Source organism: Etheostoma cragini, chromosome 22 (assembly GCF_013103735.1).
Source record: "Etheostoma cragini isolate CJK2018 chromosome 22, CSU_Ecrag_1.0, whole genome shotgun sequence".
Taxonomy (NCBI): Eukaryota; Metazoa; Chordata; class Actinopteri; order Perciformes; family Percidae; genus Etheostoma; species Etheostoma cragini.
In genome coordinates, this window is record NC_048428.1 from 16,109,433 (window position 1) to 16,122,272 (window position 12,840).

General features: G+C 38.9%; 1 protein-coding gene across 1 annotated transcript; it reads right to left on the bottom strand.

Moving 5' to 3' along the window:
• Positions 1-261: 261 nt before the first annotated feature.
• mettl4 (methyltransferase like 4) lies at positions 262-11,501 on the bottom strand. The gene is made up of 8 exons (XM_034862593.1): positions 11,066-11,501; positions 8,630-8,695; positions 7,555-7,915; positions 7,193-7,262; positions 5,698-5,872; positions 5,486-5,592; positions 4,938-5,029; positions 262-602 (listed from the first exon to the last, which is right to left on the bottom strand). The coding sequence occupies exons 1-8, from the start codon at positions 11,291-11,293 to the stop codon at positions 337-339; spliced, it is 1,365 nt and encodes a 454-aa protein (XP_034718484.1). The 5' UTR covers positions 11,294-11,501; the 3' UTR covers positions 262-336.
• Positions 11,502-12,840: the final 1,339 nt, after the last annotated feature.

Here is a 12,840-nt window from a genome sequence, read left to right on the forward strand (position 1 = left end):
AATGAGTAAAAATAGAAATACTTTGATCATCCTTAAGACACACATTGTGCCAAAGATTACTCAAAAAGGCGAAAAAATAAACTTGTGTTTATCTAAATGCACAGTGGGAAGTTAAAAACATAGCTGCACAAAAATGCACTTTCATCTCTCCAAATTCATCAGAAGCCCAGTGATTCACTACGTTAAAAATGTACCCAGACCCCCTCCAAAGAAAAAAAAGGTCCGACATGCATGATAAGTACAGATCAAAACAAACCGGTATAGAAGTATTCTGGTGTTGAATCTTTATTAATTACACACGGAAGTACAAATGAGACACATGTTGAAGGTCTGTCATTAGTCCACAGTGGTGGGACAGTGACCGTGACGAGAGGATTCTCCAGGTGAGCTTAACACTGGTGTGAGCGTGGGCTTGTCTGTGCAGTCATCTGCAGCTTCGTCTTTTGGGACTTTTGTTCCATCATCTGTAGGCGTCAAAGTGAAATAGCTTGTGTGCTGAAATTTCAGCACTTCGTTTCCCCAGCTGGTCCAACCAGGTTGAAGATTTCGGGCAAACAGCTCCAAGCACTTTGCTTCAGCTTTGATGTAGGGCTTCAACACCTCTACAGAAAGAAAGAAATTAGGAATGATCATGGCTAGTTTAACCCACTCTGGGACAAAACAATACGTCCCTAATTGAGTCCATGTTCTTCTTACTCCCTGTGCATTATTTGTGCTCTGTCACCTTAAGATATAAATTAGATTTAAAAGTACAAACTGCAGACTACACATTGCAACTGAAAATTTCACCTATACTCCCAATAAACAACTATTTCTGTCTGTATTAGGTTTGTTGTTTCAAGGCTGAAAGGCAGAGTTTAACTGCCCTCTCTGGTTTCAAGTCTGTTGCACCTACAACCACACCTGAAACAGTGATGTCACAGTGCACTGACCCACCTTGGAGTACACTTCCAGATCACAGTAGCATGGTAAAGATGTAAACCATTGAATGTCAGCAAAAAACAAGAAAAGTTCCTCTTTTCAAAAATCTAATGGGAAGTTTCTGTTAAAATAGAAAAACTATTTTAATTAAGAAAATGCACCATGCAATCATATAGTTGATAGTGTTTTAATCACTAGATTGTGTCAAGGGGCCTCATTTGTCTTCTTTTTTCATTGTCTTGTTCTTTGTGTGTACTTGGAGGATTAAGAAGTGTATCCACAAGTGGAGGATAAGGTTTGCATAATGCCCTGGCCAAAAAAACACATTAGCAATTCATTTATTTTCTCTCAAGTGGACGGACAAGGAGTAAACATTGTGGCTTTCAAGGGCCAAAGGCCTGAAAAATTCAGGTTGTAAGATTAAGGCACTGCATCCATTTTTTTTTTTAGAGGGAGCTTTACTTGATAATAGACAGAGGAGGACAGCATTGGCAACTGCCCAGCTCCTTCACGCCACAGCACAGATTTTTCTATGTGGAAACTGACAGTGACCTTGAGTCCATAAAGAGATGATGTTCCAGGAGCAGCATTCCTGCCAGATAAGTTTCACTTCCTCTGCCCCGGTGCTACTCTGTCTGCTCTTGTGAATGCTCAAACCACCCTGACACTCGGCTCAGCCAACACTCAGGGAGTTAATGAGCTCAAAAGCCTGATCCCCAAACCAATCCAACCTGCACAATGTGGTGTCCTGCCTAGCGTTTTTTCTTCCTTTGCACATCAAGGAGACAGAGTCACAGAGCAGAAAGGCCAAACATGCAGCTCTCCGACTAATCCAACCTCAACCTGTGACTCAGCTCTCAAAGTTTAGCAGAGAATAAAAAGGTCTAATTATCATCTTAACTCTGAAATGGGACAACGTATAAAACTTCTGCCAAATAAGGCCTGAGGCAAACTACTCTCTGGACAAGTAACATATTCAGTCTTTTCTATTTATATTCTGCCTCAGGCTCTTTATATTCTCTCTGGGGTTAATTCAGGATGTACAAAGTGAGAGCAAATTAATTATATTCTACAGGTCTGCTCCAATATTTAAATTACAGAACATTGACTGTTTTCACGGTTTCTATAGGAAGTTTCCTCGATACACCGCCATCTAATTTAAATTACTATTTACCCATGTATATTTTGTTGAGGGTGCGCAAACATGACCACATCACCCCCATCCTCAAATCACTCCACTGGCTTCCTGTCTCACTCAGGATTGAGTTCAAGGTTTCCCTCCTTACCCATCATGGTGAACACACATTATTACTATGTTTGGATCTTTCCTTCCAATGATACCTTCAATTAATGAATCAATGTATTGAATTAATTTTAAGGTCTTGTTTTTGGCCAAATCTTAATTTTCATTTACATACTTCTAAATGTACTGACTATTACCCAAGGTAACAGAAATTCTCACTATTGTGTTGATAACAAGCAAGCATGCACGTGCGCGCACACACACAAACACACACACACACACACACTAACAACCTTTCTCCTTCCCAGATATTCTATCTGAATACAAATAAGCATAATGTCTACCACAATGAATATAGCAGAAAGACTTTTATATAAAAATAAAGCCAATAAAAAACGAAAAAAGTATTTAGCAGCTGAAAAGCAATGTATTTCCATAGGGAGCGTAAATAGCAAACCAGAGCAGAAATAGGAATGAATATTAAACCACAGTAAGTCCCTAAATAAAAGAAAATGCTGCTCTGTAACTGCTCATTGTTAAATAGCTGTTTTCTGTATTAGGTGATAGTTTGCTAATCTTGTTACACTGACCCCAAGTGGTCAAGAGAATTCTGCAAGTTAAGAAAACATGATCTCAGCTTATTTCTATCAATTTAGCATCTTCACTCATCTTAATAAGAATTGTTTAACTAATTAGTTAAACAACATAAATATACACGAGACAATTATGGCTATTTTTGCCCTTAAAATTGAAGTTCAGGCATAAAGATTTCACAGACTGAACTGAATTTACCCCTTTGACTGAAATTTGATTGCATTGTTTTTTTGTCTAAGTGGGATAGCTAAGAAAGCCAAACATTGTAGCTGCCAATAAAACATACTTTCACATATCCATTCCCCAATTAAAAGTAATATAACCCTTGCAATTGGGTAATTAAGTGAGCCTCTTCCTGACACGAATATTAGGAAGAGCCATTTAACCACTAATTACAATACCAAATCGGGAAGGGACTTCCTTTTTCACAATTTCTGATGTTGTAGGGGGCCCTAATCAATTAAAACCCCCCTTTTTTTCTCCAGCTTGACCATCTGGCAAGGATGTGTTGTATCTGTGGTGTCCTTTATCTCTCCATAACAACCAAAAATGTCAGTGATAGGAGCCCCATCTGAGTGGGGAAGAGAAGGGTTTCTCAACGCTCCAGACTTGATGATTGTGGCTTTGCACCATTGAGGCAGGCTGCCCTCTAGTCCTAGAAGACCTGACATGCTCGACAAAGTGCACCAGAATGACAGAGATGAGAGCTTAAGATGAGATCAAAAAAGCTCAGGTTGATTAATGCCAAAGTTCTTTGGACATATTTGAACATGTCTAGCAGTTTCATAATGTATTGTGAACAAAAATCCTTCAATCGTCCTTCAAGAGGTGTTAAATTATCTTGTCAAATAGTTAAAAACATACAAAAAAAGTGTTGCGGCTTTGGTTGGCAGCTCTGCAATAGTTGGGTCAAGCCCTTTAAATACTTTATGACACAATGCAATTTACAGTTATTACACTCATAGATTTGAGCTACACCCACCAAACACATAGCTTTCTTACTTGTTGCAGAACAACAAAATGGTCATAGTAACTGGAGTTAAAAGAGATGCAACTGAGGTACACAACACCACAGTTACACATGCTGGACATTTAGAAGTCACACAATTTTTTTAAATGCAAAGAAATTTTCTCTTTTTTATCTTTAATAATTAGTGCGATGTACATCTTGTGCAGCCGTCCGTGTACATCTAAATAAAGATGTATGCATTACAAACTATTAAATAAACCTCCAAAACAGCAAATACAGCAACTGGAATAATAATAATAATTTAAAAAAGAAAAACTGATGAAACCTGCTGAGAGTCTTGGCCAGTAACAAAGAATCGCACAAGGCGATTGAACACAATCTGTGTCCTAATCGACTTAATCTCCATGCTATCACAGTTCCACAATGGCATCATTTTCATTTAAATCATTATATTTTACAAATATCTAGCCACTTTCGTGAGGTGGAGGCTTTTCTGTGCTCCTGAAAGGATGATGGCAAACACTGGCTGTGTTTTGCTCTCCATACTGCACAATAAATCATGTTCTCCTGAGAGGGAGAGACATGACGTCAAGCCTCTCTTATTCACAGGTCCTGCATATTCATTGTCAAGGTTTTACAGTGATTTTAAGCAGAGTCCACGTTGGAAGTCAAGTCTCCACTCATATCAAACGTGTTTTATAGGATTCAAGTCCTCCTCTTACTATCAATACAATAGAGAGCCTGCATGTTGTGTTTGACAAGTTTTCTCCCCTCCAACATGCTTATCTAGAGAAAACTGACAACTTTCTGTGGTGGAAAACCAAGTTATATATTCACATAGTGTGATATAACTATGTATATAATGTAAAAATCAACAATGTATTACTTTAGTGTGTTTGCTCCTCATATAACAACACACTGTAATCAGCATTTTTTGTGTAGTAACGTTTGTCATCTTATAACATGGAATGAAATCAGAATTCTATATTATATATACCATACAAACTTAAATAACTGTCTTAGACTTAGTGCCTTTGGTTTTGCATATTTTACCGCAGAAAGTGATTATATCTTTTCATTGAAGCTGTACAGCAAGATAACCATCTCTAATGTTGCAGCATTGCCCTCTGGTGGCATAGAAAAACATAACCGCACTGTACTTTTTAGATACACCAATAATTTGGCTTTCAGAAAAATTGAAATATATACCTGAGAGGGATGGCTTCTGGGAGTGGAGAGCTGATGGGACGCTGACAATCAAACGCTGGTCGTCCACAGGAACCTCTAACGTCTCTGAGGAGCTGAAAGTGGTTGAACAAATATATTCTATTTAATTGTAAAGCATAAACAGAATAATAACAAGAATAATAATGCATACGGTTTATTGATCCCCAGTTGGAAAATTACAATTTACACTCTGTTTTATTAGTAATCACTCCACACAGACCTGAAATACAGACACAGACACACACAGACAGACACACACACACAACCTATTCATGCACAATTGGAGAGATGTCAGAGTGAGTGGGCTGCCAGTGCTGGACCCTGAGCGCTTGGGGGGGTACAGTGCCTTACTCAAGAGCAGTGCCCCGGAGGTGACGTGGCATCTCTCCAGCTACCAAACCGCACTCCGTACTTTGGTCCGTACGGGGACTTGAACCAGCGACCCTCCAACCCAACTCCCTAAGGACTGAGCTACTGCCGCCCCAAAACAAAACACATAGGTAAGCACAGATAAAATAAACATTTCAAACCTTGTGGTGTCATCAGCAGTGGAACGATATCGGCCCAGCACCAGCACTTCATAAGGCTTCTTATGATGTGAATCCAGTGGAAACACAAACTGGCCAGATGTGGTTACCTGAGAAAAAAAAAATAAGAAGAGTAAACCTGTAAAATATGTGGAATCAGACTAGTATGTCAGATGTTCATGACTGAGAGCTGTATATATTTAAAGTGTCTTTACCTTGACCCAGAACCATTCGGCCACAACTTCTAGCCCCCAGTGTGGATACAGCTCATCACGGACAAAACGCAGGTGGCTGGGCCGATTTGTGACCCAGGTGACCACTAAACAGTTCATGGAGGCCAGTAGGGGGATAGGGAGCCGTTTGAGCTGGGATGAGGGCAAAGAACTGTACCTTTGTTGAGAAAATATATTTAAAAGGTCATGATGTGTAACTGGAACCAACATACCCTTCTCTACTTCACTCTGATAATTAAAATGTCTCTATACTGCCTTCTGTAACAAATAAATGCATTCCTACTAGGGTAATTCTTATTGAACACCACCAGTGTATTCTAACCTTGGGGTCGGGTCAGGGCCCCCCCAGTTTCCAAGGTAATCCGAGGAATAATAAAATGATTTAACAAATAAAAAGGAGAAATAAATCTATTACAATTCAGATTGTTTTTTTTTTTATCACTAGAGATTGCAGAAGTTCTCTCAATGCTGGTTTATTTGAAACAAATACATGTTCACAAGCAAACTGAGTTGTCCCAAACACATCAACTGAACTGAATACAGGAGTAGACAATTGTGCATAGACAACCAAAGGTTATTTTGCACATGACTTTTTTCCCACAGCCTTCAGGGCAATATGAGTTTGACCCCTGGTTTACAGTACATCAAGTTGCTTATCTAAAGGTGGCCTTGAAAAGATAATATTATAATCCAATCCTTACTCCCCTTCTCAACTGCTTCCCTTCCCTAATTTTGTCGAGGTCTTCATGACACAGCCATATCGTTGTTTTGCAACATTGTTATGTAAATGATAATCAAACAGGTGTTGTATTCAGACAGGCAATAGTTCCATGGGATTATATAAAAAAATAAAAAAACACTCTCCTAGGCTTCAGTGTTCAGACCTAAACTGCCATGGCATTCCCTAGAGTTTTCCAATTTGCTTATTGCTATACATGTTGCCATAACTTAATTATTACTGCGTCATTGATCATACTACCTCGGAATGGAGCCAGACACTAGTGAGTTTTTCCTAATGTTATGCACACCATTCATTAATATCCCTATCTCAGCTGTGTGTGCTGAAGAGAGGAAACGATGCACATTCTAGATTTCCTGTTTAGCTCACCTATGGATGGGCCTTACTCCACCATTGTTTGGACCCAAATAAGCTGACCCAAACCTGCCATGTTACACACGGAGTCTCCTATCCATGTCTGGGTTACATTAAGGGGTATGACATCACAAGACTAAACCTAACAAAGCACTATTTAACAAAATAGTTACCATAAGAATGTAATGTAATGTGTATACTGTATGCCATAGCTGCTGAATGTAATGTTTTATATATTATGTATTTATAACAGTTGCTTTTAGCCTGTTTCATGTACTGCTGTAACATGTAAATGTTATCCCAGAAGATACATAATAATAACAAATTATCTTATCATCCTTTATCCTGGCTCATATCTACTAAAGTGCTCAAAGGCCACATTACCTGCGACTTCTTTTCACAGACTTGTTTTCCCACGGTGGATCCATAACAATTAGGTCAAACCTCCTTCCATCTGTGTGGGAAAGAAGGACATTTAGTAAACAATGTCAGGCTGGGAGATATTAATGCGCTCTCTTGAGAAACACATGAGTCATGCTAAAATAATTTACAATGATACATTAATTTATGCCACAATAAACACCTATCCCCGCCCCTATGGTTTTACAGCTTTTTGAAATTTTGTATTCTTCATTCAAAAGAAGTTACCACATTCATGCAGTGACTGCAACTGTAAGACATTTTGTTAAATCTGCTTGAGATGGACAGCTGTTTACACACTTTTCAGTTTCTGACATGGTACTCACAGTGGACTAGGGGCTGTATTCTTGTGAAATCAGAAAGCAGGAAGGCAGTGTGTGGTGGTATTACAAATTCCTCTCCCATCAGTGTGACCACTGTAGCCCAGTCCGCCCTGTTCTCTGTTACCCGAGAGAACAAGTCGACATGTGATGTACAGCCATCTTCAGCAACAAGTATCTGAACACACTCCTCACGCTCCTCATTGTCCACTAGAGGAATCTCTTTAGCCATTTCACAAAGAGCTGCAAGGCTGCAATCGTGAGAGGGGAAAGGCTCTTTCACTGTGTCTGCTGCACCGTTTAGATATCCGAGGGATTGGGCAGAATCCACCAAGGACTTTGTTCCCTCCAGGACCACAGACCTGATCTGCATCAGCACACATTATAATATTATACATTATTATTTAGGAAGTTTGTGCTGGAAGAGACTGTATTTGGAAATGCATAGGGTAGATAGTAGGAAACCACCTAATGTAACTACCTTAAACTGCTGGAATTTAGATAAACCTCTTTAGTGTAGTAACCAGTATAAGTAACCAGTGTATGCATCAAATGAATGTTGTATTCATTAATGGGGTAACCCTAAGATGTATTGTGATGGAAGGACAATAATATACAATAAATTAATGATTAATTAGTTCATTAGTTACAGTAAGCCTTTGCTGCTGCATCAGCTCCATCTGACCTTCCACAGTGGCATAAAGAAAAATGAACATAAGTGGTTATGGAGAATTATTATCTTAGGTTGTAAGGATTTGCGTGACTAATTGGTAAATTATGTTAGATAACCAGACCATCCTTTATGATAAAAACTAATTATCCAATTATTGTAAACAGTAATCTCTTCATTGTAAGACAGTGCCTTTTTAATTGTTAACAACATTGTTCTGTTTAGGTGTCAACTCCTGTACTGTGCTGCGCTCACTTTGCAGGACTAACCAGTAGTCTATAAAGTAGCTTAAATTGTTCTCTGTGACACATTAATTTCAGCTGTTTAAAACAATTTCCACCGACATAAATCTCTTTCCAAGGGTGACACAGGTAGCTAAGACTCAAAGTGAAAGAATGACCTTTGACCTACCTTCTCATGGAAGGCCTGTGAATCAATTTCCCCCTGGTTGAGTTCACTGTGTTTTCGTTTCCTTTTCTGAAAGTCAAATTTTAATGTTTTACATTTTAAAATGTTTTCATTTAAAGAGAAGTGGAGAAAACATAATCGGCACCTACCATGATCTTTAATATTCAGCAATCTGTAAACTATACAGTTTAAGGTTAAGAATGAATTTATCTCACAGTATTAACAAATGCATTGGTACAAAATTGTTATATGTTTTTATAGGTGGTTTAATACAACTCTGATTTCTATTCACTCAGTTGCTGGTTCATAACCCAGTACAATACTACAATACAGTAGTACTCATAAGTTTATGGCTAAGTTGACTAAAAACAGGAATAATAATTTAAAAAAAAACATTTTGGAAATTATTCTTAATGCTTTAATTAAAAAAAATCAAACCTTAAAGGAAACCAATTTTATTTGTGAATGAATAATGTATCTTAAATTAATGATATGTTGATACATTATTTTAAATTTATTTTTATTTCACTTAGCCTAAAAGCTGGTTTGATATGCACTGAGAGATGATTTTACAGAAATGACCCAATGCCAATCTCTAGTTAAGGTGAAGGGTGTGTGATGATGTGGGGTTATTTTAATTCCAAAGGCCAAAGGAACTTGATCAGGATGCATAGTATCCTGATCCATGAAGTAACTGGCCTTTAATAATAAAAGTCGGCCTGTCTCTATGGGAATGTAACATAGGGGTGTGTATACTTATGGCCCCTGCATTTTAAGTAAGAATATTTATTTATTTACAATACATAATTCATTCACAAAGAAAACCGGTGTTGTTAAAAGGTTGGGTTTTTCCAATTTGTTTTATTTAAGGCCTTAAGATCTAATTCCAAAGGATGATTTTTTTTTTATTCCTCTTTTTAGTCAACTTCAGCATGGGTTCCTAAACTTATGAGCACCACTGTAAATCCTTCCTTTATGAAGTTCATTATATTCGCTTTTTGTCTTTGAAAAAGGTAGCCAATTCAACGTGTTGTTAATTTTGGAGGTTGTACTTTGTGGTGCAATGAATTGTAATTTTCCTGTATGCCAAGAGGCGTTTCCAAGTCTGCCCTCGTTGCTATTGTTGAATAAAATAAAGTTTAAATATTTCTTTACTATGTAATTATACATGTTTTTATGTTTTAAGATGTATGCTGCAGTGTAATGTAAATGTAAATGTGCTGTATTTATATAGCGCTTTTCCAGTCTTAACAACTGCTCAAAGCGCTTTTACATCTACAGGGAACATTCACCATTCACACACATTCATACACTGTGGCTGGGGCTGCCGTACAAGGTGCCACCTGCTCATCAGATAAACATTCACACACATTCACACTCCGATGCGCAGCACCGGGGGCAACTCAGGGTTCAGTGTCTTGCCCAAGGACACTTCGACAATGACTGCAGGGGCGGGGATCGAACCACCAACCTTCCAATTGGCAGGCAACCACTCTACCACTGAGCCACAGCCGCCCCAGTGGGGTTTGAAAAGATGATTTAATCAGTGGTTCAGTGGTGTGGGCGCCATATCATGTTGTGTAATTACCATTGTCTGTCTCAAGAAAAGTAGATCAAGATGAGCTCTTCTGTTCTCTCAACTACCCCCCTCTCTCCCACGGTCTCTGCCAAATGGTATAGATCAAAAGACTATTAACATATAGAAGGTCATGATTTGCTCCACAAGAAGGAAGAAACCTCCTGTCTCCCACCACCTGGTGACCTAGACTGAGATAAGACACTGAAATGCTGATTTGCTGTATTATGTTAGACCTTCTCACTAACATGATAATTCACTTTTGATCTATGTGTGTGATAACGACCCCAACGGGGGGTGGGTTAGAGCTTGTCCTTCCCAATTGGACAGCGAAGAAACCAGCAATACTCGTTCTACCTGTGACCATGGCAACAAATAACCAATAAGGAGGGACTTTACTCACAGGGGGAACAGCGCCGCCCCTGGAGTAGAAGGAATATAGGGGAGATGCAGACGAGATTTCAGGGCGAAATAGATGTGAAACTCTCGGGTGTAAACAATTATTTCAAGCCCGCTGCAGCGTAATTCTATGTACTTTGACTTATCATTTTTGTTTAATAAATCTTTGTGTTAACCTTCCATTGGACCCAAGCCTTCCTTCTTCAGAGATTCAACGAACACGAAGTTAGTTAATTCTAACACTATATATAGCCTAACTAGGGTGGACACAAATGAAAATCTTCAGGAATCTTTACAGGGCAATTGTAGCTGCTAGTTTTAGCTTTGTGCACTTGCTACAAGAATCAAAAGATAATTGACGTTGCATTAAATATGTGTATTTCACAAGTCACAGACAGCAGATGGGTGAATACAGCACCAGAAGCAGCCGTCGCTGTAAAGTCATTTTGGAGCTCGATATTTACCTTTGACGGTTTGTCTGTTTTCTGCAACATATCCGTGTTCCCTCCTTTCACGGCATCACTGGCACTATAATGGCTTTTTACATTCTCAAAACACTGCATTTTGAAAAGGCACTTTATATATGACTTTTGATTATTATTTATGAATCGGATGCAACGCGAACACCCCTGATCGATAAGTGAGCGTGCATCTAAAACCCAGCCCCGCGTGTCCAGAACCACCACGGCCATCGTGAAACCGACTGGTTCAAACTAGCTGGCGTTATTACAACGATAATTCAGCTGGCTGTGGTTCTACGGTTCAGCAGCAGATGTCCCGCCCAACAACAAAGTGTCCATACAACTCGATTTCCCTGTAAATGATACCGACTGTAGAGCACGTGCTCAATTGCGTGCTGCTGTTTTCATTTCGCGGAAGTACATGAGGACGTTGACGTGTCATGGATCCCCGATGTGAGTCGAGTGCAGCTTTGAGTCGCGCGTGCGTCACTTTGCGACAAGTAGGCCTACGGGAGACTTCTGCCTTACTCTCTCTCCCCTTTCATATCTTCAACTGTCCTGTCAATTAAAGGCCTAAAATGCCCCCCAAAAATAATCTTAAAAAAAAAGAAGAGATTTCTGCCTTATCAAGTTAGCAATCATACACAACAAAGGTTGCCCGTTAATTGAATAGAATAGACTAGAATGTCATTATACACAAGTACTTGTGCAACGAGATTAAAGCAATTACAGCGTTGACACAAAAAAAAGAATATAAGATAACAATATAAAATATCAAAAATAAAAAATATAAAGTCAAAGATATAAAGTGTAGGTAGGGCAGAGAAAAAAGAGAGAGGGGGGGGGGGGGGTTGAGCTGTGTTAGAAAAAACTAACTCGTGCTTTTGTTCACAGATCAAAAGGTTCTAACATGTATATGAGTAACTCTTACAACAACACAGGAATCAACATTCTATTATCTTAGCCTTAGACACCAGGGGGTTGGAGGAAGAAGGTTAGGCTACTTCCTGTTGTAAAGCTGCTTCTTTATGTTAAATGCCAGACTTGACCTAATCAACACCTTTTAGATGGTTGGGTTGGTGTTAAGCAGTGGAATGCTAGTTAAGGCTAGATCGGTTTTGAATCAATCTTGCTGCAGAGTAGGCCTATACATAAACCAGAAATACAATTTTTACAGAACATTGTTTTTTACTTTTTAAAACTCAACATTAGCAGTCAAACAATCATAAAAAGCTCAAATGTTTTTGAAAGGCTTTCCATGTTCTGGTATTGTTTGTAATGAGAAAAGTTTATTATTTCATGGATTTCACAAATTTCAGTATGACAAGTTATGCCGTAAATCTATTAAATCTGAGCATGTGCGACTCAAATCTGCACTCGATTTACAACGCGTATCCATAGCGGCGTTTGTCACTCCCCAATGTAAGTCCTTTTCCTTCATTAACTGTCTGTGTGGAAATCGAGTGCAGATTTGAGTCGCGCATGCGTCACTTTGCGATGAGTGATGCTGTAAGTTGCGCATGCGTCACTTTGCGACAAGTAACAAACACAAAGCTAACGAGACACTTCTGTAATGTCAATACAGTAATACAGTGGACCTACATAACGAAGTTCGTTCACTGGTGGCTACAAGTAAGGATCGAACACAAAAAATGAGAAAAATGTTTATTATTTCACGGATTTCACAAATTTCAAAATGATACGTTATGTCGTAAACCGTTGAAATCTGAGCATGCGCAACTCACATCTGCACGTGACTCATATTGGGGAGTGACAGC